Raw genomic sequence first — 26,148 nt, forward strand, 5'->3', positions numbered from 1 at the left:
GAAAGTCCATGTATATTCTTGACAATCAGATGGTTGATTGTTTTACACAATGCTATTCTTGAAGAGATGTCAGGGTTGCTAGTACTTATTAATTCTTGGGTACACTTGTTAGGAAGGTAGATTTACAGGCACTGAATTATTAAATAATTGTTTGATATGTCAGTTAGATTGCTGACTTCGGAAAGTGTAGATTCTATAAAAAAGCAGAGGAAGAAGTATCTATATTTTTATTTCTCAAATCTCACTGAGATCATTGCTGAATTTAAAATAGCTAGTACTTCCATAGAATGTACAGAAAATTTCAAACTGAGGACCCTAACTAAGGAAGTAAATAAATAAACTGTTGCTTAGTCATTTTTCTCTTGTAAGAATGAACCAAGAATAAGGTAAGAATAGAAAATCATGTTCACAGTAATTTTTCTATTTCCAAAGGTGGTTCATGACTTAAAGACTCAAATACAGGATGGAAGTAACCAATTTCTTTTCCAGAATCTTTCTTCTGAAGTTTGCATGAGATGGTAAACTAATATCTTGGAAAAAATATTTTTTTCTATGTTGCAATCATTAAAAAAGACTGGCAAAGATACTGTAAAGTGCCTGGTCTGTCTTTTAACATAGTTTGATATTTAGATATTAATATTTATGCAAAATTGGAAAATCCTAACCCAAAACTCCATTATCCTTCTCTATTAATTGTCTTTTGCACTGGGGTCAGGGAAAGAATTCTCTGAAAGATTTTCTAAAGCATTCTTCAGATGCTGATAGCACTTAGGATCTCTCTTTCCCTTTTTTTAGTTATGGCCTTGGGGAGAGAGAGAAAACCCTCTGAGAAACATGAGACATTGAAAAGAAGCTAGATGAAGAAAATAATAATCTACCACTTTTACATGAATCAGTATTCAGGAAAGCATGGTTCTTCTCCATCTCCCTATTCTCTGCTATTCAATTCAGAGATGCAGTACTCTTGTGAACTTTATGGCAGTGACTCTGCATCATGTCTGAATGATTGGGAATGACAGAAAGGAATGTTGCCAAGGCCTGAAAGCTAGTCACTGGGTCTCAGAAATGAGGTTGCCAGATTCTTTATCCTTATTGAATTGCTATTTTTGCCCAGAATATTTGTCTGAGGAGTTTGGCAATGTGGGGCTTGGGTTTCTCTTTTTAAGTATGTGCAGTGATTTGTATACCAGATACTTTAGACTTTGCAAAGAGTTTGTAGGTACAAGGAATCTGGATCCTTTACAATCCTAGCCAAAAAAAATATATTCTCATATGGTTGCTATCTTTCTTATTTTCTTTTATTTCAATAAATATCTTTACAAAGAAGAAGTTATAACCCCCAAGGAGCTTCAAAATAGACTTTCCACAGTGATCCTGGAGTCCTCATTTAGGAATAGCAGGGGTATTTCATAAATGAAGAATATGTCTAGACCTTTTGTGTGATTTTGTTTCATGCACAAGAAAAGATATGAGCATGTATAGAAAGGTAAATTCTATATGAAGAATGAAACTGATATGCAGATAATCCTGCATCAAGACACTAAGAAATCCCAATCAGACTGATGGAACAAATTTGCCATTCTCTATGTGTGCTGGGCAGAATAATGATTTAGTATGGATTACTAATCCTATTGTGCAGAGGTGGGCTGCACATACGTTAACAACCAGTTCGCCTGAACCTGTCCAATCAGGCAGCAATCCTCCTCTGCTATTGTCTCAGATTGGCTCCCTCATTTTAACAGTGGGAATAGTGAATGAACATTCCTATGAATTTGGTTGTGTGCTGATTAGCATGAATGAACCTATCATTATGATTTCACCTTATAGCCTAATGAGTAATCAGGGAATTGATGAAGTAGTTTTAATGACAGGGAATGTTTTCTTAATGACCTAGAAATTTCTCTCTCTTGTGTTTGAAATGTAACAGCAATCAGAAATAGCAGAAGGGGCAGAGGAATGATTTATAACAGGTTTTGAGACAGTAGAGGTAGAAAGCTCTGTTTGCAGGCTCAAATAGCTGTTCTCTTTATTTAACTGATATATGATCAATAGTTTTGTTGCCTAATTTAGCAATCCATTATTTCAAATAAATTCTGCTCACACAATGTAAAAACAAAGATTGTAAAGGTAACTTTCTCCTTTTAAGAAAATTAACTCCTGTATTATTCTTCAGACTTTTTACTGCCTTGCCTTCTGTACTGCCTTTGCTTATAAAGACATTACTCATTTGTACAGATATATCTATGTCTTTATGTGTTGCTTACCCCAAGAGTTCCATTTATTTTTGAGTCCACCAGATATTGATACAAATAAACTTCACAGAATTCAGTATCTCATGAATCTTAGTTTCAAAATCCCTAATCTGAAACCTTTTTTTTTACAATCAGTTTTCGAGTGATATTGAATTTGTGTGAGGACAAGGAACGCTTCCCTACTATGGAACAACATAAGCAGTCTTTCAGAGGTCTTCCAAAGAACAGCTAAGCTTTAGTATTAATATTTTGGCACTGGGGGCCATAGGAACCCATCCTGCCAATCACATAACATCAACACTTGTAATTTAAGAACATGACCTACCTTTGTCACAATACTTTTTTTATCCTTGAACAGGGACATGCACTTTCAGCTCAGAAATTTACGTTAACATTGAACAGCCCTCTCTCAAAAGAGGGGGAAGAATAAGATACCACCTATCTCCTGTCCACAATGCAGTCCTTTCAGTAGTTTTAAAAAGATCCACTCCCTATTTGCACTCTGATATGTGCGACCCTGAGGAAACAGATAAACCCAGAAGTGGCTTCAAGAGCTCTCAGAGTGCTAACAACCAGATGACTGCAAAGAAATATGACCCTTGCAACCCCCACTCCCCATCCTGTCAGAACTAATCTTTCCATCGCCTGTACCATCCTGCCAGAACTAATGGAGCTTCTTGGATGAGAAGTGAAATGTCTTCTCAAAAAATAAAACAAAAAAACAGTACAGTTGTCTTTTGAAAAAGCACCTTTGAGACATAGCAATAGTACATGTTGGGTTTTGAAAGGCAATAAAGATTTGCTGCCGTGATGGGAAAGCATTGGAGGCTTTTCATTGCAATTATTTATATTTGTAAGCCCTTACATTCTGCACTGAAAAGCATTTCCTCAATTTATCTATGGTATGTTTTTGCAAAGCAATGGATAAACATTCATAGATATATCTGCAGAAATACATGAACTGCAGGAGAGGGGACATTTTAACAATTTACTTTTTGTTTGAATAAACAGAGGGAGTGGATGCTTTTTTTGGAATGAATTGAGTGGAACTTGTGATTGGGATGAGAGTTTTTGGCAGAAATTATCTGTGCTCAGCTATTTGCGTAAGACAAGCACCAACTGGCTGACTGCTCTTTACTTTAGACATGCCAACATAGAGATAGAGACTTGTTCATAGCTCTTGATATTTGATCTGCAAATAGTCAAAACAATTTTAGATGTCTTTTTACAAATGCACGATTGAAAGTTTATTCCATAGAATCCTCCTGATTATACTTCTGTTTTCATGCTGTATGCTGAAAATAACATAAAACTGAGAGGATCAAAAGATTCAGGAAACTAGAATGCACCAAAATTAAACTTGGTGGCAAGTAGCCATTTTCAGCAAATAGCTTAGGTGTATTAGGCCCAGAATTTGTAGAAAAGCCTTTCATGTATAAAATGAAGACCAGAGAAAATAATCCGGTGATATATGTCATTCTGTCCTTTCAAATAATCTAATTATTTTTCCAACCAATTATGATAATTTGTGCATATTTCTAATCTGATTTGTTTTTAACTGACTTTCAATTGTAAATTGGTATAAGCATGGTATTTTGTATAAATTATTTTGGATAAAATATTTCATTGACAGAAGAGTTATACAGATTCTTTAAAATATAAGTAAACTTAGTCTTCTCCAAAGTACTGCCCTACAAATGTGTTAAAACTAAAACTTCCACTATTCCTAAACTGAATGGCTCACCTGGAAGAACTTCATATATTCCTTCTTTGCCTTGCACCATGGTCTCCTCTTTGTCTAGGTCCAAAGTGGAATCCTGATTAAATGTTACACTTGGGGTATCAAAACTCTCTATGTCATCATAGGCCTCTTCTTTATCAGTATTATGGTAGTCCTTTTCTTTCTCTTCCTCTTCTTCCTCTTCTTCCTCCTCTTCCTCCTCTTCTTCCTCATAGGGGATAATGAAGGAATTCATATCTGAAAGATAAAAAAGAAGAAAAATAACTTATGAAAAGGGGGGGGGAGAAAGAGAGAGAGAGAGGAGAAAAAGAAGAAGAAGAATCTACCATGTACCAGGCAGATTCAATAACATTACTACTTGCTTGCTAAAAATAAGGTTAGCAATCTCCTCTGGAATTTCATCAGGTGGCCAAATCCATGCACAATCATAAAGAAAAACGAAAGGATACAACTTTCATCCCCCCCATAACAATCAAAACAAATGTTCTGAAAGGAAATAACTTAATTCTAACAGTCTAGTAGACCACATTCTGCTGAGATCCTTATTCCCATTACAGTATTGCAAATTCATGAAGACACATAAAACTTTAAAAATGTAATAAAACAACCTCTGCTATGCATATAATACACATACCTCACAATCAGTGGCATGCTGCAGCTGACTTGTTCTGGTTCATGAAATTGTTATATTTTCTGAATTTTGCAACCAAGTTGAAAGCAGAGTTCAACCATGATGCCTAGTGCACTGATTAGCTGTTTGGTAGTTTCCGATGTGGCATGCTGGTAGCAGTGAAGTCAGCAGAGTTACTTGTTATAAATTTATTAACATAGCATGAAATGTTAACATGCCATCTCCTCTTGTATTTATACATTTGTGGGTTGAAACTAGAACTAACTATGCAATTCAGTACAAGGGAATCCCATAACAGATAAAAGGGTCTTAAATATTAATGCAGATACACCTTGAATCTGTAATTCTCACAGGCAGGGTATTGTTTTCACTGTAAAGGAGGATATTATTCAGAGTATCTATAAACATAACTAACAACCTATAAATGAAATTTGGTCCCCTCATCAATGAATTTTTAGAGTGAAAAATGTAGATTAGTAACAAAAACAATAAAAGCAATTTTTCCCCCTCTATCGTTGTACCTTAAATAGCATTCACAATACGGGCTTTGCATCCTGACCAGCAGAGGACGCTTTGAGAGCATGCATTGTTTATAACTCAGAAAATGTCTTCACCAAGATGGAAATGTGAGTTTAGGTTTTGATTAATCTATCTCACATTAAGTTTCATTATTATCAAGTTGGTTTATATGCCTAAAAGGTATCCAGGGAGCTGGGAGGAATAAACCTGGGAAAAAGTACAAAATAAAATAAAACCAAAACAAGATAGGAGAAGAAGATGTCATGTTTTGGATTTTGAGTAGATTTGTCTCAGTTCAGGTGACAAGATAATAGATTTGGAATTTTTAATCAGTCTAAAAACCAACTAAATACATATCTATGAATATTGATGTAGATTAAGGATTATTTACATTTCCTTTAAACAAGGAAAAATGGGGGAGAAATATCTTTTATCATTATCCCTATCTTGAGCATTAAACTATGATCAAAATGTGCTAAGAGAATGCTAGCTTGTATATCATTATTTGGATAGGAGGGTGTACTTTTAGAAGACTATTGCTTTTCTACCATAGCTATCCTTTCCTGCGCTTTAAAAAGTTCCTATTCTTAGTTATGCATTCTTTAAACCTCTCCCTCTATTTCTTCAGCCAAACCTAAATTTCCCTAAATTCATATTATTTGTAGCTTCCACACATCACCTTGTTTTCTTTTTTTTAAGTATGTTTATTGGGCAGGTACTATCATATCTAGGCCATGTAACAAACTGCTGCAAGTTCAATAACTACAAATATTGCAACTTAATTGGTGAAGTAAGGGAAGGTTCAAATTATCCTCATGTGCACTGCAAGAATAAAGAGGTCAGAAGATTAGGTGCGCATCAATGTATTCACTATCAAATTCTTCCATGAAATGGGAAACCCTGATTGAGCCATACTAAAAAGAGCTCCAGAGCAACCTGTATAAGTCACATTAGTGTAGGGGGAAACAATATTGTGAGTATGTGGAGATAAAGTACTGGATTTATTCAAAAACACCTGATTGAAATCTGTTCATCACTAAACTTCTTACCCAGCTTTGGGACAATCAGGATTTATTTTTTAAGGAATCCTCAATTTCTTATAATATCAGTATAAACAATTTGATTTCCAATCTTTTATAAAAAATTTCTGAGGTATGTAATAAAAATGAAATGATTTTTTTTCTGATAAGTCAGAAGAGGTATACAGGTAGTCCTTTATTTTGAACAGTTCACTTAATGACTATTCAAAGTTACAAAGGCACTTTAAAAAGTGACTAATTGTTTACTGTTTACTGTTTATTAGGATTTGTATGCCGCCCTCTCTCGAGAGACTCAGGCCGGCTTACAGATAAACAGGGAGGGGGGAACATACAAAAATTAAAAAGAACAGATATTAAAATTGCACAACATTCATGAAGCTCAGGATGGGGCTGGATGAAATCAACAGCCCCAGGCCTGCTGGAACAGCCAGGTCTTAATCGCTTTGCGGAAGGCCGGAAGAGTAATAAGGGTCCGGATCTCCACAGGGAGATTGTTCCATAGGGCCGGAGCTGCTACAGAGAAGGCCCTTCCCCGGGGAGTCGCCAGCCGACATTGACTGGCAGATGGAATCCGGAGGAGGCCTTATCTGTGTGATCTTATAGGTCTCTGGGAGGTAAATGGCAGGAGACGGTCTCTCAGGTAGCCAGGTCCTAAACCATGTAGGGCTTTAAAAGTAACGACTAGCACCTTGAAACGTGTCCGGAGACCAATAGGAAGCCAGTGCAGGTCGCGGAGGATAGGTGTAATGTGGGTGTACCTAGGTACCCCCACAATCGCTCGCACGGCTGCATTCTGGACTTCTGGAAGTCTTCGAACACTCTTCAATGGCAGCCCCATGTAGAGCGCGTTACAGTAATCCAGTCTTGAGGTGACGAGGGTGTGGGTGACCATCCGAAGGGCCTCCCAGTCCAGATAGGGTTGCAACTGGTGCACCAGGCGAACCTGGGCAAAGGCCCCCCTGGTCACAGCCGAAAATGATGTTCTAACGTCAGCTGCGGATCCAGGAGGACTCCCAAGTTGCGAACCCTCTCTGAGGGGCATATAGTTTTACCCCCCAGGCTAAGAGATGGAATAGCTGGACCATCCTTGGGAGGGAGCATCAATAGCCACTCAGTCTTGTCGGGATTGAGTGCAAGCTTGTTCGCTCCCATCCAGACCCTGACAGCCTCCAGGCACTGGCACATCACTTCTACCGCTTCGCTGAGTTGGCATGGGGCAGACAGATACAATTGAGTATCGTCCGCATATTGGTGGTATTTAATCCCGTGCCGGTGCATGATCCCACCCAGCGGCTTTATGTAGATGTTAAATAGGAGGGGGGACAGGGCCGAGCCCTGTGGCACCCCATAGTTGAGGGGCCTAGGGGTCGATCTCTTACATTTTCTGTGACTTTCAGACAAGTTTATCATTCTGTTTTTATGGTTTTTCTGAATAAGTTCAAGATATCTATTGAAAAATAGATGCATAAGCTAAGATTCTTAGAAGTGTATGCAGATGTTTTTGTATGATGATAAGAAATCTATTTTAAACACAGACACATATCCAAAGTTCTTAGGAATTTAAGAAGAGCTCACTGGTCATATAATTCTATCCAAACAAGGACTATTTCTGGCATGATCATCTAATGCAGATTAGAACTGTAAATGGAAAGAGAGATATCAAATGCTCAATCTAGTTTTAGAAAAGGCCAAAGAACAAGAACCATTATTGCTAATTGCTCAATAATTGAGAAAACCAAAGAATACAAAAAAGTTAACATGTACTTTGCTAATTATAAAAAGGCTTTCAGTCATGTTGACAATGTGGAACATGTTTTTAAAATATCATTGCCCTCATGTAAAATCTATATATCAGGGATGGGTTCCTGTACCGATTGGTACCAGTTAGCTTCACACACGCTTTGCGTGTTGCTGTGTGTTGCTTGAGTATGCGCAGTTGACTGTAATTTGTTCTGTGCATGCACAGAAACATGCCAGCAATGGCAGAACAAACCAGGAAACCAGTTTGGGGGCATGGCCAGCCTAGTTTGCTACCAGTTCTGCGACCCAGGCCAAATCACCACTACCGATTCGGCTGAACCAGGCCAAACCGGGAGCAACCCATCTCTACTATATATAGTCAGGAATCCACAGTCCTGACAGAATATGGCAAAAAGATTGGCTTTAGATTAAAAAAAAAAGTGAGTGAAGGCTATATATTCTCTATTCATTCAATGTGTATACTAAATGTATATTGAAAGTGGCTGAATTGTAAAAAGATGAACATAATTTTGAATTTGGAGTATTTATATGGAGATGAGGAAAACATATTCGGCCAATAACTGCTAGATATCCTGACCATTCTACCTATCTTCAGTGGCTGCTTAAGGATGATCAGACCATAACTACAGCACAGGTGGCCAGATTCTGCGCAACAGCACTGGGGATTTGTCGCAAACACGTGTCTTCTCCACCATGGTTATGTTATATAACAAGTGTGGCAAATCCTTGTACTGCTTAGTTCTTTCCCTTTTAGCATTGAACTTACAACAGGCCACACAGTTTATGGATTGCAACTGTAGTATAGTCAGACCATGTATAATTGACAGACTGGATTTTTTATTATAGATTTTAGTTGTTATTTATTATTTTATACTAGAATTTTTAATTGTATATATATTGAGTGTTTTTATTTGTTCTGGTCTCTGGTCTAAGACTGTAATAAATTGATTGAATTGAGTAAGAAACACCAGTAAGATGCTCCTTGTTTATGAGACTACTCTAACAGCTGAAAATGGAAATGATCTGGGAGCTCTAATGATAAAAGGAGTACAGTGAAAAGTGTGCTAAGATTAAATATAAAAAGACCATATTAATAACCATACTGATAAAAATTACAGTAACCACCCTTAAATAAACAAATAGTGAATAGTTTCTGCCTTTTAGGATCAAGCTATTAACAATAAAGGAAGTAGAAGTCCAGAGATATACCAAGATTAGCACTTGATAGGACAATTATAAAGACCTTGGAATGGTGTCCTATTGGATGACCTGAATAAGCCAATTTAGGGACAGATTGTCATGGAGAGGGACTATCTATGTGGTTTCTAAGAATAAAACTATGAGGTGAAAATATACAAAGTCTGGATGACCTTCAGATTGATCTTCTGTTGAAATAGGTCAAATTCTTTCTGGACAAACGTAAGGAAAGAAAAGGCAGGAACATAGCTCTCTTAGCCACCATGTGGCAACTAGGATGTAACTGAGATAATGTGGAAATCTGTTTTAAAAGAATATTTATAAGGAGATGGAATTGGGAAAAGCTCAGACTATTTACATCCATGCATTAAAAACATATCCATCAGATAACCTTTCCATTGACCCACTTTGTTGTAGAAGGTGACAATAGATATATTCAAAAGACCTTTCAAAACAGCAAAGGAAGTTGTTTTCAACATCAGGAAGCAAAATCCATGTGATATATATCTAGATTTACAAAGAACATCTTGGCTGAAGTAGCAAGGCCATAAGTAAAGCATCTGAGACCAGACCAGACAGTTATCAAAACTCTCTGCAGTAGGCCAAAAACAGACAACAAAAAGTATAAAGGTTAAGGTGAAGATTTCCCCTGTCCAGTCATGTCTGATTCTAGGGGTGGTGTTTATCTCTCTTTCTTAGCTGAGGGATCAAGCATTGTCCGTAGATATTTCTGTGGTTGTGGCCTCCTTGATTATACGTTGAAGCACAAAGTATGAGCAAAAAATATGTTACCACATAAAGGCAGGAGAAAGAAACACAGATTTAAATCCATAGCTGATGTAAATATGGTACTGTTAAATTGTTAGATTCTATAGTATTTGATCTTCAATGATAGAGTTAACATCAAGATTATATGTGAAAGGTAGGATCTTTATCCTGCCTGGTTTATTGAGGTTTATTGTTCACTGAAACTGAAGAAGACTCTCCAATACTTTTTTATACAATGGCACAACTAATGAAAGTGTGTTAATCACTACACAGTTTCTGATTTTCTGGCTAGATCCATCCTTTTGTTTTGTTGGGCGAACAACCAGTCCCTTCAATAATACCAATTTTTACTCATTCCCTACTTTCTATAAAATTGGAGATACTTTTTGAAGGAAAAGAGGGAAGAAAGGAAAGATCATTTACCTAATGACATTTTGGTAGAAGGCCTAGATAGGTTCCAATTTGCAACAGTATGTTAAAACTGAACATCTTATTCATATAGGTAATACACAATTAAGGGTGATTGTACTGATTACAGTATATCTGGAATTATCAATGTGTCACTAGTATAAGGTATATAAGTAAAGATGGCAACTGGGAGTAGACGCATCCTGTGGAGCTCCAGAGGGTGGCTGTTGGAGGGTTTACTTGCTTGTTTGCTTGCTTATGGCTCATTGCTATCTGCTTTAGGCTTTCTGTCTCTCCCAGAGGAGTGATTGACTGGCCATGCATTTCTGCCATTAAATCGTTAAGCCCTGGTGAGATGCTAAAGGATCGTCCAGTGCTTTAGTGAGGACTTGCCACGCCAAGTGATTTTAAACAAAATATACAAAGAAACATAAAAGAAATTCTGCTGCCTCCAGTCATGATGCCACTCCTTGATTTCAGAAGCAAGGGAAATTAAGAAATTTCTTGAGTGAAAGCAATTGGGACTCATGGCTTCCATAATTGTTTAAGAAAAACAGCTGATCTGCCCTCACGTCATGTATTTAAGTATTATTTCAACATTTGCCACAAGAAGGAGCAGAAGAATAATCTTTAAAAAAAGTTGAATTATCTTTCACAACAAGGGAAAGACTTGAAAAGTATGGTAAATATAGATAACAATATTCAGTTTCTCTTGGATCTACGACTTTTGTTTGCCTTGAATTTATTTGGAGCATTTATATGGACAATAACAAAGTCATGGGTAAAGAGGCTAGCACCATAGTGTCCTGCAAGGTTTGTGTCATGCTTGTATTTCTGCTTATGGAGAACTCAAATTATATCTGCATCAAGTGTAAACTGATTGGATTGGTGGAAGAGAATTTAGAGGCAAACCTTGCTGTCTTTTTTGATAAAGTGACTAAAGTAGTAGAAATGCTGTGGATATAGTATGTGTAGACTTCAGTGAAAGTGGGATATCTCAAGTTTCTGTGTTGGGCTCAGTGCACTTCCACATCTTCATAAATGATCTAGATAAGACAATAGAAGGAGAACTAATCAGATTTTCAGACCACACCAAACTGGGGAAATTGGCAACACCTTGTAAGATAGACTTCAGATTTAGAAGAATTTGACAAGAATTTGGGCCCTATCCAACAAGATGCAGTTCAGTAGTGAGAAAAGTAAGGTCTTGCATTTTGGCAGGAAAAAAACAAATGCACAGAGTACCAGAAGAATACAGGGTACCTGGTTCTAGTGTAGTAATTATGAGAGAGATCTAGGACCATCACATAATTATAAGCCAGAGGTTTGCTGCAGCCGCAAAAAAGCAGTCTGCATCAATAGAGTGAAAGCATCAAGAATAGAGAGGGTATATCCCTGCACTATACTGCATTACTGAAGTCACAGTTGGAATACATTGTCCAGATCTAGCCACCACAACACAACAAAGATGCTGAGGCCTTAGAAAGAGTGCAAAGAAGAGCAACAAGTATGACAAAGGTCTGGAGGCTAAACCATATGATAAATGGTTAAAGGAACTAGCCTAACAAAAAGAGATTAGGGTAACATGATAGCTATCTACCAATACTTCAGGCACTAATACAGGGAAAAGAGAATTGACTTATTCTTCAAAGCACCTGAGGGCAGAACAAAAAACAATGGGTGGAAGCTCATTAAAGACAGATCCAACCTAAGCAAAAATTGGAACTAAGCAAACATTCCCCTATAGTGTGAAACATTAATCAAAAGAATAGCTTGTTTCCCGAAGTTGTGGGTGCTCCATTGCTGGAGATTTCTAAGAAAAGATTGGACAGCCATTTGTCCAGAATTGTATAAGTCTCCTGCCTTGGACAACGGGTTAGACTAGACCTCCAAAGTCTTTTCTAGCCTATGATTCTAAGGTATACAGTACCTGATACATTAACTGAAATTTTGGGAACTGAAGTATGCTCTCAAGAGGTCTATTCAGGATAGAAATAATTTGTTGATAAATAAGTTGAGAGCCATAGAAGGGAAAGTGATGAGAAACAATAGGTGGTAGAGAAAGAAAGTCCTATTCATTTTATCAGTATCCATAAATGGCAGCATGCCTATATCTGTAGGAAGAATAAGGGCATGAATTTTGAAAAAGATAGGTACAAAGTATTATAATACTGGAAACACTTATATGGAAAATCTTGATAATAATAACCAGAAAAATAAATAGTGATTGAAATCCTGTGGAGTGCTGGAGATAAATGGAAAAGGTGTTGTGATCATTGGGTACATAACTTTGACTGGAAAAGAACCTTTAAATATCTCTTTCAAAAATCTCTGAGAGAAATGTGTGATTAAGAATTATGAAATATAAACAAACAAAGAAAGAAATAAAATAAAGAAGAATATTGCAAAGTTGTTACCAGTCTGGACTCTACCAGTATCCACCCCCAGGACTGATATAAAAGTGGGTATCTTCAGAGAAGGCACAGATACAGGAGAGTGAGAACATACATTGTCAAAAGTCCAGATGAACAGGATAAGTATGTTCATACATGTGACACTGAGTGTGAATGACTGTTTTTTCTCCGTCACATTCACTTGAAGACCATTTAGTACAATATTTCTTCTCTTTCCACTTTGTGAAAACTGAAGGGAATGACTAATCCACAAACTGATGGGTTAGTTAAGGCTATTGATGTCCATAGTTGATTGATAAATATGTAATTGCTTCATTGATTAATTCTTAGAACTAAAATATGGGTTTGATCCTTCCCAAGGGACTCACCTTTCAGCAGAAATGTGATATGATCCACCCAGTCTATAGCTTCTGCAGAATTAGCAGCTGTGAACTGCAAAATAAAAATATAAATCAGAATGCCAAATGTATACAACATTTCTGTTGCTAAGTGAAACATTTGTTAGGTGAATTTTGCCCTATTTTATGACCTTTTTTGCTATAGTTGTTAAGTGAATTACTGCAGTTAGTAACATGGTTGTTAACTGAATCGAGCTTCCCCATTGACGTTGCTTGTTAGAAGGTTGCAAAAGGTGATCACATGACTGTAGGATACTGCAACTTTCCTAAATATGAGAATGTTGCCAAGTGGCTGAATTTTGATCATATAACTATGAGGATTGTGCAATGGTCATAATTGTGAAAAATCAGTCATAAGCCACTTTTTTTCAATGTAGAACTTCACTCATACATGAATGTGTCTAAGTTAAGAATTATGGCTGGACATTTAAATATGGCACCATCATCAGTGTAGATTACATGCCATTGGTATTATGTTCTACATGTAGTCCTCAACTTACAACCACAATTAAGCCCAAAATTTATGTTGCTAAGCAAGACATTTGTGGGGTGAATTTTGTCCCATTTCACAACTTTTCTTGCTACAGTTGATAAGCGAATCACCACGGTTGCTAAGTTCCTAATATGGTTGTTAAATGAATCTGGCTTCCCCATTGACTTTGTCATAAGGTCACAAAAGGGGATCACATGACTCAAAGACACTAAAACCATCATAATACACCAGTTGCCAAGTGTCTGAATTTTGATCATGTGATTGTATTACAGTGGTCCTAAATGTAAAAACTGGCAATTAGTCACATTTTTCAGTGCCATTATAACTTCAAATCATCGCTAAATGAATTGTTGTAAGTTGAGCATTACCTATATTCATCCATCCATCCATCCATCCATCCATCCATCCATCCATCCATCTTTATTCATTAATTCATTATTAAGAATGAATTCATAACAGCATGCAACAATAATATCTATTATTGCTTAGGATCATTTGAAATGCAGTAGACTTTTTAAAGACAGTTTACCTATTCAGTTGCTGAATCAGTGAACAATAAGAAAGGTAGTGAATAGGCAAATAAGCCTTAGTCTGTAATGTTTTTGTCTGGATAAATATCATCATGTCTTTCATTTCCACCACTGTTCAACTCTTCTCATTTTATGTAAAATAGTTCCCCCTCTTTTTTTAAAATGTTATTCTTACATTTGTTCACTTATTTTAAAAAATCTAAATAGACTTCTTGAGGAATGAGGCTGAGGCTGTCCACATATATATTGAAAGAAAACCAAACAATGGAAAATGTGTAATGACCAGAGATTCATCAGATTGAAATGCAAACTCTGCCACAGGAGTACATTGGTGTTGGACTAGCTTTGGGGACCAATAATAACATGCATGGAGAAAGTTATGCTTTAATAGGTTTATGTTAGCAATGTAGATGTAGATGAAGTTTCAGATATTGACTGACAATGCCACACCTCTTTGGGTGATACTCTAGGGTAATTATTTCACTCTACTAATGAGGTAGAGGATATTTTGCTTCACTATCACAAAACGCTTGCTCAAGCTCACCGAAGGAAGGATACAGAGATAAACACGGAAAGAAGGGTCAGAAGAATAGCTAACAGACTAACTAGGGAGAAAAGTCTGGGAATGAGAAGCAGCAATCTATTAGAACCAAAGAACAAGGTTGGTTCAGTTAATATATTTTAAACAGCCTTGAATCTCAATTAATTTTACTGGGTGGGATTTTCACATATTGATTGGGTTGTATGAACTTCAAACAACATAATTAATTCATATTAGCTCTGAAGCAGCAACGTCTCAGTCCCTCCAACTTTTATAAATGCCAGAATAAGTTAATTCGAGCAGAATGATAAAAACAATGGTGCAGGGGGATAACAGTGATTTTTAATTTCATTCTTAATTCTACATATTTTAATATAAGTATTAAATATACATTAGTAGAAAGAAAGAGGGATATCCCATTCTCTTAACAAACAATTTTAGGATCTGCATGTTGTGCACAGGAGAATATAGGACTCATGCTGAGAGCTAGAATTTCCCAGAACAAGAGCACTGGTTATGTCAACAACTATCAGACAGCACCAAGCCTTAGGAATGCAAAGCAAGGCATTTGTTGAACCATGGGAAAGGCAGGAAATAGAACCACTGGATTTAAATGGATGTAAAAAGGAACTGTATCTCACACTGGCAGAGGGCAATCAAATCTTTAAAATAGTTTCATAAGTAATAGTAGTAATAGCAGTTGATTATTCTTCATTGTTCTTATAACCATGTCAAATGAAATAATTCCAGGATAAAATAGATTAAAAATACAGCAATGAAATATATATGTGGTAAACATAATGATGCCATGTTGACTTTCTAGCTAAATTCTGTGGCAAGCATCACAGAACAGTTCAAAATCATTTTAAGCTTTACTGTATATACTCAAGTATAAGCCTAGTTTTTCAGCCCACTTTTTGGGCTGAAAAAAGCCGCCTCGGCTTATACTCGAGTCAGTGAAAAATTTGCCCGAAATGGAGGAGAGAAAGGGGCGGGGCCATGCCGCTGGGTGACACTCGTGAATGGCCCAGTGCCCCTGTGAGTTTCCCCTCCCTCTGTGTCAGTTTGCCGCGCAGCGCGCACCGCACCATCCCCCCTCCTCACGTTCTAATGTAATGCAGGACTGTCTTACGATTCCCCTTCCTCCCCCTCCTGCCGCTCTGCAACGATGTCCCACCTCCTCCTTGTTATGGCAAGCAGCCACATAGCGATGTCCCACCTCCTCTGGTACAGTGATCCAATGATAGGAATCACTGTGCCGTGTGTCATAGGAGGCGGGACATCGCTCCCGCGGCTGCACGGGACATCATCATCACAGCGGGACATCAGCATCATGAGGTGAGTGAAGTATTTCATTGAATACACCGCTAGTTTACTGTTTTTCTTTGAAATAAATATTCAAAAACATTATTGGTATCTATTTTTATTTTTGAAATTTACTGGTAGCTGCTGCATTTCCCACCCTAGGCTTATACTCGAGTCAATAACTTTTCCAGTTTTTTGTGGTAAAATTAGGTGCCTCGGCTTATATTCGGGTCGGCCTATACTCGAGTATATACGGTATATAGCAAAATATTATTTAAGCTAGGATTTTAGAATTTGACAGATAACTAAAAAAATGGATGGATAAATAAACAGATAGAGAGTGCTATTTGTAAAATTCTACTTGAATGGACCTCTATAAACATGATCAATGACAAAGGAAGCACAAACATTTCATTGAGTATTTTCCAAAATACAGAATATAGAATGTTATCTTTCCCTTGTTTAAACATATTTTGTGACTAAATTTCTTGATGAAAACTCTTCCTACAGTTCGTGTTGGCAGAAAAAACGCTTTCCTTGTCTGTTAATCATACCTCATAGGTTCGTTTACCAGGAGAAATCAACTCAAAGCAGCAATCTCTTCGGGAATCCTTGCGCAGATAGGGAGCCAACTGAGCATGATAGTGCTCAATAGCAAACATGCCTTTTGGTTGTTTGCCTGCACAATAGCAATGATGAATCATTATTAGTATTCAATACAGGACCCCGAGGTCTTCAAGATTCCTTATATTCATTTTTTACTTATTTTATTTATTATTAAACTAACTAAACTAAACTAACTATTACTAAACTAACTAAACTAAACTAAACTAAACTAAACAACTATTAAATTGTATGCCAGCCATATCATTATCCAAAGTGACCTTTAGGCAGCTTATAGAATGATGATTGAACTATGGATAGCAGAGAAGAATTTAATCATTCTTTTATGCCTGCCATACAGGCAGTCCTTGATTTACCATCACAACTGAGCCCAAAACCTCTGTTCTTAAGTGAGTTTTGCCCCATTTTATGACCTTTCTTGGCACAATTGTTAAGTGAATCACTGCGGTTGTTAAGTTAGTAACCCAGTTGCTAAGTGAAACTGTCTTTCCCATTGATTTTGCTTTTCAGAAGGTTGCAAAAGGTAATCACATAACGTTGGGACACAGAAACTGTCATAATATGAACCAGTTGCCAAGCATCTGAATTTTGATCATATGATCATGGGGTTGCTGCATAGATCATAACAGTAAAAAATGATCAAAAGTCACATTTTTCAGTGCTGTTGTAACTTTGAATGGTCACTAAATGAACTATTGTAAGTCAAGGACTCTCTATACTCCTTCAAACTGCATTTTATTTTATGGATTACTTGCACCCCATTAGAATGATACATTTGTTATATTTTCATCAGAATATGAGCTTGATTGGCATTAATTGGTTATTTTAAATTGTTGTTGAAAAGGTATTTTTGATTTTGGATGTGCAATATTCTGGATATATCAAAGAGCTATGTGGAACTTAGGACCAATATTCATGTTACAAGTGCCATGCAGAATAAGCTTTTAATTGATCTATGTCTGATGAACTGATCTGTGTGCAAGGATTTTCATTTTAGATTTTCCTCATTCTGGCATCAACAACCCTTCCTCTCAAGTTTGCAACAGCTTGGAAAAAATTGAACAGAAATAACTCTCCACTTCTGAACAGCTGCTAGATGAAGCAATTTAAAGCTGTCTCCATATGGCAGATTTGACATATGCATTTGCTTCAAGCTAATATGCAGGAGGGTGATAAAAGGGAGCATCTTTCCACAGGATCCAAGTTGCAGGATCAGAAGGCAGATTCTGCCCTCACTCAAAAATTCTCCCTGCCCTCCCAATTAAATCATTGATTAGGACTGTTGGAAGATGCTGTTTTATTAAAACATATCTATTTTAGTGGGGAAGGGGATTTGGTTGCTATGGGAAGGATTATTTTATGATATCACACCAGTGGCTAGATGAAATATTTCAAGCCCTCCCTCCCCCATTTTACATGTACTATGAACCCTAAATAAAATTAGGTAAAACAGAAACATAGACCTTTTGCTATAAGAAGACTATTTTTACAGAAATTGCCATCTATATCTAGCCAGGATTTGCAACAGATTATTGATATATGTTTCTATGTGATACTGAATTTCTTTTTTCTTTGTGTAACGTATGAAATTGAATGTTCTACTCACAGTGTGAATTTGTATTAAATACTTCAGTCTGGATGCCAAAAATACATTTTTCTCTGTAGAACCTTCTTGTAACTGATAACATTAATTTGATATTCTCTTTTATTGCCTTATGCAGCAAACCATTACTATATTGTTGCTTACCTGGAGCATTATGTTTTTCTTCCAAATGTTTTATATTTGTTTTTCTAATTTATTGGCTGTTTCTCTCATGAGCTGAGCACCATCATAAATTATCTTTTTCAAAAAATGAATGTTTGGATTAATGTGAAATTTAAAAAATATTTTTCTATTTTATCTCTAAAATTTTGATTTAGTTTATTTCTTCTGAAATTAGTCTGTCTCTCTCCCCCGCTAAAAGGAAGTGATGAATCCTCTAGCTACATTGTTCTATGTTACATAAGTAGGAGATTGTGCCATTGGCATTATAATGACCAGTAAGGCAGCAGAGTATGAGTAAACCATATCTCTCACACACACTGGGGTTGTGAGCTGGATATGCTGCCTCCAGTGGCAGCAGGAACTCCTCAGTGCTACACCAAAAAGGTGTTGAATTCTGAGAGATGAGTTTTGAAACTTCCAAACACCAGCCTTATAGGTTCAGTCTCCTGATATACATGCATTTTGTTTCTATGATGTCAATGATGTTTGCTTTTGAGAATTAAATGTATTCGTGCACCTTCTTCCATATTCCTTTTTCTCAGTCAAACTACAGTGTGTTTGGGAAATGGGGACTGGCTTTATTAATATGCACTTGTATGCAGGTATATATATCTACCGTTTCCTAGATGCAGCATCTGCCATCTCAAGAATTGTGGTGGAAAAAGACACATCACTAGTTCAGAAAGTCCAATCCTTTCTCTGTTTTTTATTTCTTCCTCTCTCTTTCTCCCTCTCCTCCCACTCTCTATGTTTGTCTACACACACAATACACACACATGTGTATATATGCATATTTAACCTACATTCAATTTTTCTGCATAGAAGTACAATGTAATCAGAGCCCATCTAACGCTTGCTAAATTCAGTTGGAAGTATTAGCTTGTTTATATGCATATGATTGTGCATAACTGAAATATATTTATACATACTGACATACAAGATTATATATGGTCATTTAGGGGAGAATTAAAACCTACCTGACAACTAATGGGGGAAAATGTGGTTTACTTTATATACACAGGGCCTTGTGCCTCTATTTCTCCTTTTTGTTCATCTTTAACTGACAACGGTGTTAGAATACAACCAGCCAATCTTCTTCATCTTAAGGCTGCATCTAATGGCAACATCCCACCCTGTATTGTGGCTAATTCAACACTCAGCTAAAAGAGCCAATATGATGTAACACTTCTTCTGTTGCATTTGGATCAGGAATATCCATATACAACTTCCGACTGGTTGCAAACTTTAGTGGCTATCCCCCCCCCCCTCAATTTTACATGAGGTATAGGAGATTTAACAATTTGATTTTCATCTCCCTGGGTTCCTTGTGCGTAGAACTGCTTTAATGTTTGTAATAAATGCAGAAAATATCAGAGAATAAATGAGCTATAATGTAAAATGAATTTTGGACAATAGTAGTTCTTTTATTGCTGTCTTCTCCAGTTGATCCACTGGACATTTATGACTACTCATGAACAGAGTCTCCTAAAAAGAGAACAGCTTTTTTTAAACCTCAGTTCAAATGATGCAGTGAAGGAACAGAAAGCACCTACTTTTTTCATTTGCATAATAGTAGAAAGCTGTATTGTCAAGAACACACCATCTCCTTTGCCACTCAGAACCAAAGATTTTGGAGTCTGTGAAAAAGAAAGAAGGTGGAATGAGTAAGGATTCTGTATTTCTGAAAAAGCTGGAATATCAATCACAATTATTTCTGGTACTAATACTTATTGTTCCAAGGCATTTTGTTTATACAAGGTATTTTTCAGAAGAGATATATATATTTTCTGTTTACTGCAGTTTTTTCAACCTGAAAAAATGTGCTGGACTTCAACTCCCAGTTTACATAATACTTGACAAGTCATGTATATAAGCCTTTCCATAGACTTGTGGCACGTTCTATATGATTTAAAGTTGAAAACATCTGGAAAGCTCTCATTATTTGCTAAATATTTTAATTAATTTGGCAGGGATTAAATTATTCCAAAATACAAAAAATGTGGTCACTTTTTCTAATTTCAAGGGCCCACTGATTTATTTGCCTCTAGTGCCAAATAGGTAAGTGATATTTGACCAAACAAAGAGTATCCTTTTCTATGTATTGTTACAATTCTTTAAAGAATAAGAAATTCCTGGGATAACTGTTTAATTCTCTCTTTCTTCTTTTACTCTGCCTATCTATCTTTTTCTGCTCCAATATGGTTTCTATTATCACCTTATCTACATCTAACTGAAGGAATGGCGAATTGATGGACTGATGCAACCAGGATATTTTGATACATTTTAAGTTATTTTCTAGACTTTGGCTTCCATAAAGGGCATGTCTATAGAATTAGTATATGATGACATGTGACAACAAGAGAAAAATCTGTTTAATACGTGGTATTCACAATAATAATCATACTGAAATGGATAGAAGCAAATACAATCACTTCTAGCAATTGATGTTGTATTTTGTGTTATGTACTTCTCTCAGCATCAAATGTCTGCATGAAAAGTTAACCATAATTTTTGCTTGGAGGGTTACAAGTTTTAAAACATGGACAACATAGGAATACAGAAATGTGAATTCATAAATCAATCACAGTTGATTTTAATAATGATAAGGATTTTACTTATGCCAAGGGATCTTACCCCTTAAAAAGTATCTGAAAACTTCAGCAGACGCAAAATGCAAAAGCACAAGCATATATATATATATTCACCCTCCGTTTGGTGAACTGCATTGGTTGCCAGCTTATTCTGGTTCAATTCAAGGTGCTGGTGTTGTCCTTTAAAACTCTACAATGGCAAGGGACAAGGCCTTTTCGAGGGACTGCCTCTTTCTAATTTCATCTGCCTCACCAGATCCAACAGAATCAACATGTTACCGATTCTCCCATCTAGGGAGCTTCATTTGGCAGGCCCTAGGTGGCAGGCTTTTTCTGCTTTGTGGAATCTTCTCCCCACAAAGATTAGGTCAACCTCAGCACTCCTGAGCTTTCAAAGCTGGTTATGCCAGCTGAGGACCTCAAGGGCAGATGAACTTGTGAGATGACTCCCTTATTATTAACATCCTTCCATCTACTACTTTCTTTTCTTATTTAGTTCTGATTACCAAACTAGAACTAAGGAGAAATTTCCTGACAGTTAGAACAATGAATCAGAGGGATGGCTTACCTTCAGAAGTTGTGGGTGCTCCAAAATTGGAGGATTTTAAGATGAGATTGGACAACCATTAGTCTGAAATGGTATAAGGTCTCCTGCTTGAGCAGGGGATTGGACTAGAAGACCTCCAAGATCCATTCCAACTCTGTTATTTTGTGATATTTGATAGTCCTCAATGTTTTAACTTATAATAGGTTTAGATAACAATTGTTTTATATTTATTGTTTTATTGGGGTGTTATCAACCACTCAGTGTAATTTTCCATGAGATAGGTAGCCATATCAATTTGATTAATAAATACACAAATAAATAAATATTCAATTAGTAGATGTTCACCTTTAGCTCTCTTTTCCAAATAGCCTTGTTTTAAAACGATTCCTTGATCTTCAGTAGCCTTCTGTATATTGTTCTCATCTAAAAATAATAATTATAATAATAAATGACAACTATTCCAAAACGGAATACATTTGTTTTTGTTGTAACTAGTCCAGAGAACCATTTCAAATTTTTACTAAATAAAAATAAAAAAGTCAGTTTTATGTTTTATCTATTCTTGACTACTACCAAATTCACAAAGCTTAAATGATGAGGCTGGTAATTACGTTCCTGACAGTAACATAACAGTAAAGTACATATTGGTTATATTGATAAGCTGTGTTAGTTCTTACAATGCAACACAAGATAGATTTATACACTGGAAAAAATATATATTTCTGATTAAGATGAGAGAGAGAGGGAGGGAGGAAGGGAGGGAGGGAGGGAGAGAGATTTTTGACACAGTGTGATGGTTAGTCAATACAATATCATTCTGCATGAACACAATTTAAAATGCAAAGCTTTGTGTTTAAAGTTCAGGTCTGAGATTAGAGCTGATCAGAAGCTCATGTTGGCTTACAAGTTGTCATAATGGAATGATTAACCCATATAATGCTGCAGACAACTACGTCGCTAGGTTTAGGTTTAGGTTTATTGGATTAACACATATGCCGCCCTTCTCCCAAGGACTCAGGGCAGCATACAACATAAAAGAAAACACATATTACAAAAATTAAAAGGGACATTAAATAAAGTATCCCAAAAAACCCCATTTGATATTTACAATAAAAATTTAAAAATTAAATTAAAATTAACAACCAAATTATTCCTATATTTTATTCTATTCAGGCCAGGCCGGCTTGCTGGAAAAACCAACTTTTCAGAGTGCATCGGAAGGACCGGAAGTCGGAAATTATGCGAAGCTCCGGGGGCAGCTGATTCCAGAGGGAAGGCGCTCCCACAGAGAAGGCTCTCCCCCTGGGGGTCGCTAGCCGACACTGTCTAGCTGACAGCACCCTGAAGAGACCAACTCTGTGGGATCGCACTGGTGGCAGTAGGTGGTCTCGCAGGTATCCTGGGCCTAAGCCATGGAGCGCTTTAGATATGAGAAAGCCAGCATAGTTAAAATGGCATTTAAGTCAGCAATAAGATAAGATAAGATAAGATACTTTATTTGTATGCCGCCCTTTTCCCTGGGGGGACTCAGGGCGGCTCACAGTTCAGTGCACAGTGCAATGAGTTTTAAAAATACTTTTCTTATTAACTTAGAAACATGTTATCTGACTCACTTGCATCTATGGAACTCAGGCTTGAAAGATGCAAGAGCATCTATGAAAATTAGGCTTGAATTGAGTATACTTCAGAATTTCTGCTAAATTAAGCTAGTCAGTTTTTATGCTTTATTTTCTTTAAAAATCACATATATTTTTAATAAAATGAGAGTTGCTAGATTAGAAATTCTTGATGCATTATAACTCAGAATCTCATCTAGTCATACAATAAACCACTCATTTTTGTGGCAAAACTGGTAATTTTAACAGAACTTACTTTAAGAAAGATGGTGTAAAACTGCTGCCTTAAGCACCAACAAATGGATTCAATGAAAGTCTATTGAAGTCATATTGGTTCACCAAGGCATTTGTAGAATAACAATTACTACAGGGCAAGTTTACCTTTTTTTTTCCAATTGCCTTTTTAATTGCTTTTTAAAAAAAGAATCTTGTTTTAATTTTAGTATTTTTATTGACTCTTAGGATTGTTGGTTTTATTGTTGATAGTTACATTTAAGGTTCTTTTAATTGTTCTTTGTAAAGTGCTTTGGGCAGTTTGGGAGGAAGAGTAGTAAAGAAATAGTATAGAAATATATTGTTTACAGCTTTAAAAGAGATTTGGTGTCATATAAAATTAGATTTGTCATCAGTGTTTTTCTCAATCCACCCTTAGGCTCAGTACAATCTCATAGCATGAAATGTGGATAACTTCCAGAAATGGTAGATTCTTATATAAATTCCAGTATGAGATCTTACTTGCTTATTCCAATCATAAATGGTCCAAATGCCAAGGATCAACAAGATGTGACAAATTAGTAATATATCAATAATCTATTATATATAGTACTATTAAATGGAAAAAGAAGCATGGTATGAAAATCTGATGACTCCACTATACAGGGCCCCATGAAGGCCTCTGTTTTATGGACAACACCGACTAAGGTTTCTAAGTAATCCTGGTCACTATTATTCTATCCCACTTTCTGCAAAAAGACTGAACATTTTCAGACAGCCTATGCATTACAAGAAAGATTTATTTATTAAATTTCTGTGTCGCCCATCTCACTGATATAGAAACTCTGTACATTCCTCTCACTTGATTCTTCTGGATCTTTCTGCAAAAAGGACCCTACCCTGACCCTGAAATAAATCAAGAAAGGATTCATTTTACAGTGAACTACATAAATGAGAATTGCTGAGGATGTATTTCATATGAATTCTATATCTGCTGTTCCAAAACACTTTAGTTTCAGATATTTTAGTATTTCAGTAGTAAAAATGAAACTCTATAGTATATCTTCTGAGGTGAAATTACAAGAAATTGTGGTACTGAAAATAAGAATCAAATAAATTATGGCATTAATATAAGTATAATATTTATTGTCATTGTACTTAAATACAACATAATTGTTTCAGATATCAGATTGGTATTGAGCTTTGGATATTTAATGAAATAAATATACTCTTGCACCCTTACTTCAAGATGCATCCTACACATATTGTGGATGTACTTAAAAGATATCCTGGCACACTGAGCCCGGCCTTGGTTTTCAGTCATTGTCACTAGAGATTTACACTCACTCAGACATTTACATAACCTGTTGCCTCTTCTGCTTGTATTTCTTGTTAATTAGCAGAAAACTAGAAACACAGAGTCAGTGAATTCTTTCAATTTTTTTGTGAGAGTTTAGAGAAAAAACAGGGCCCATTCTAGATGTCTCTGGTGACATGATCTATGATGAATAATTTGAGAATCCCTAGAAGGTTGCAAAGAAAGAGATATCTGGCTCATGGCATATGTGCAGTGTATTGCCTCTCAGAATTTGCTGTGAGATTTCAAACAGTTTCTTGCAGTCCAACAGCCATCTCTAGAATATTTTAGGGATGCCTACATAATAATTGATCTTTTAAAAATAGATATTTATTAAAATTTTGTATCAAACCTAAAGATAAAAAGAAAAAAGGTTCAAGAAAAAAGAACAAAATCCATATAAGTTTCCAGTCTTTTAAACAGCATTTGTTTTCTTCCTGGTCCCATAGGTCAGTTTTGCCATTTCTATCTGTTCTAACATTTTGCTATCCATTTCTCCATTGTGGCATTTTCAGTACTCTTTCACCTTTGCTGAACGCCAAACAAACTATCAAGCAAATATAACCTGTCTATAAACAGGGAACAAAGTCCACACTCACTAGCACCGATGTAGTTGTCTAATTCAGTATATTTGCAAGCAAGTAACCAAGTTCACAGAGCATCAAGCCTGCAACTTGTTTTATATTTATTTTGGTATGTGGTATATTCAGTAGGTAGTTTTTCATATTTGTTTGTTTTATAATATTTTTAAAGTTTTAGTAAACAAACAAAACAAAAACTAATAAAGAGCAAAGGCAGGCAGGCAGGCAGGTAGGGAGAAAGGAAGGAAGGAAGGCAGAAGTGTAGAAAGAATAAAAAGGAAAGAATAGAAAGAATTTTCTTTGCAGCAATTATAAGTATATTTACAAATTTCTCTCTTATTATATGTTTAAAAAAACCCTCATCTTTTTCTATTATCCATTCCCCCCCACACATGCACTCATCAAAACCACTAATGAAAAGTGTGTTTTTCTGTTTCATAGAAAGAGCCTTAAAAATTTCCAGTCAATAATAAATGTGAATATTGTTTTTTCTGTCTTCAAAAAGGTTCATTAACCTTCTCTGTAAGTTCCATCATCTTTATCAACCATTTCTCTGTGATGGTATAATTGAGACTTTCCATTTCTGTGCATATAATAGCCTTGGTAAAATTGTACATATTAAAACAAAGTTCTATGACTTTTTCTAGCTCCTGTTCCTTAGTCCCACACAAAAAGTTTATGGTTTCAGTTGTACTTTAACCTTTTCTGAATTAATTATTTTGGCTTTTTTACATGTCCACCAAATATGATGAAATGTCTTTTCATGTTGTACACATCTTCAGCAAAAATTTCCAAGTATCTTTATACATTCTAGACAATTTCTCTGCAGACAAATATCAAGGATACATCATCTTAT

General features: G+C 36.1%; 1 protein-coding gene across 1 annotated transcript in view; it reads right to left on the reverse strand.

Moving 5' to 3' along the window:
• Window positions 1-26,148, reverse strand: part of SKAP1 (src kinase associated phosphoprotein 1) — a 452,203-nt gene that overhangs the window by 87,187 nt on the left and 338,868 nt on the right. The window contains exons 4-8 of the mRNA XM_087713590.1: window positions 21,871-21,948; window positions 19,941-20,024; window positions 16,553-16,677; window positions 13,100-13,163; window positions 3,997-4,230 (exon numbers count right to left, since the gene is read on the reverse strand). Of these exons, the coding sequence (XP_087569716.1) occupies window positions 3,997-4,230; window positions 13,100-13,163; window positions 16,553-16,677; window positions 19,941-20,024; window positions 21,871-21,948 (585 nt within the window). The remainder of the gene's footprint in view (window positions 1-3,996; window positions 4,231-13,099; window positions 13,164-16,552; window positions 16,678-19,940; window positions 20,025-21,870; window positions 21,949-26,148) is intronic.

Source organism: Thamnophis sirtalis, unplaced genomic scaffold (assembly GCF_051295495.1).
Source record: "Thamnophis sirtalis isolate CommonGarterSnake01/CBP01778 unplaced genomic scaffold, rThaSir2_p1.2 scaffold_4, whole genome shotgun sequence".
In the NCBI taxonomy this organism is placed as follows: domain Eukaryota; kingdom Metazoa; phylum Chordata; class Lepidosauria; order Squamata; family Natricidae; genus Thamnophis; species Thamnophis sirtalis.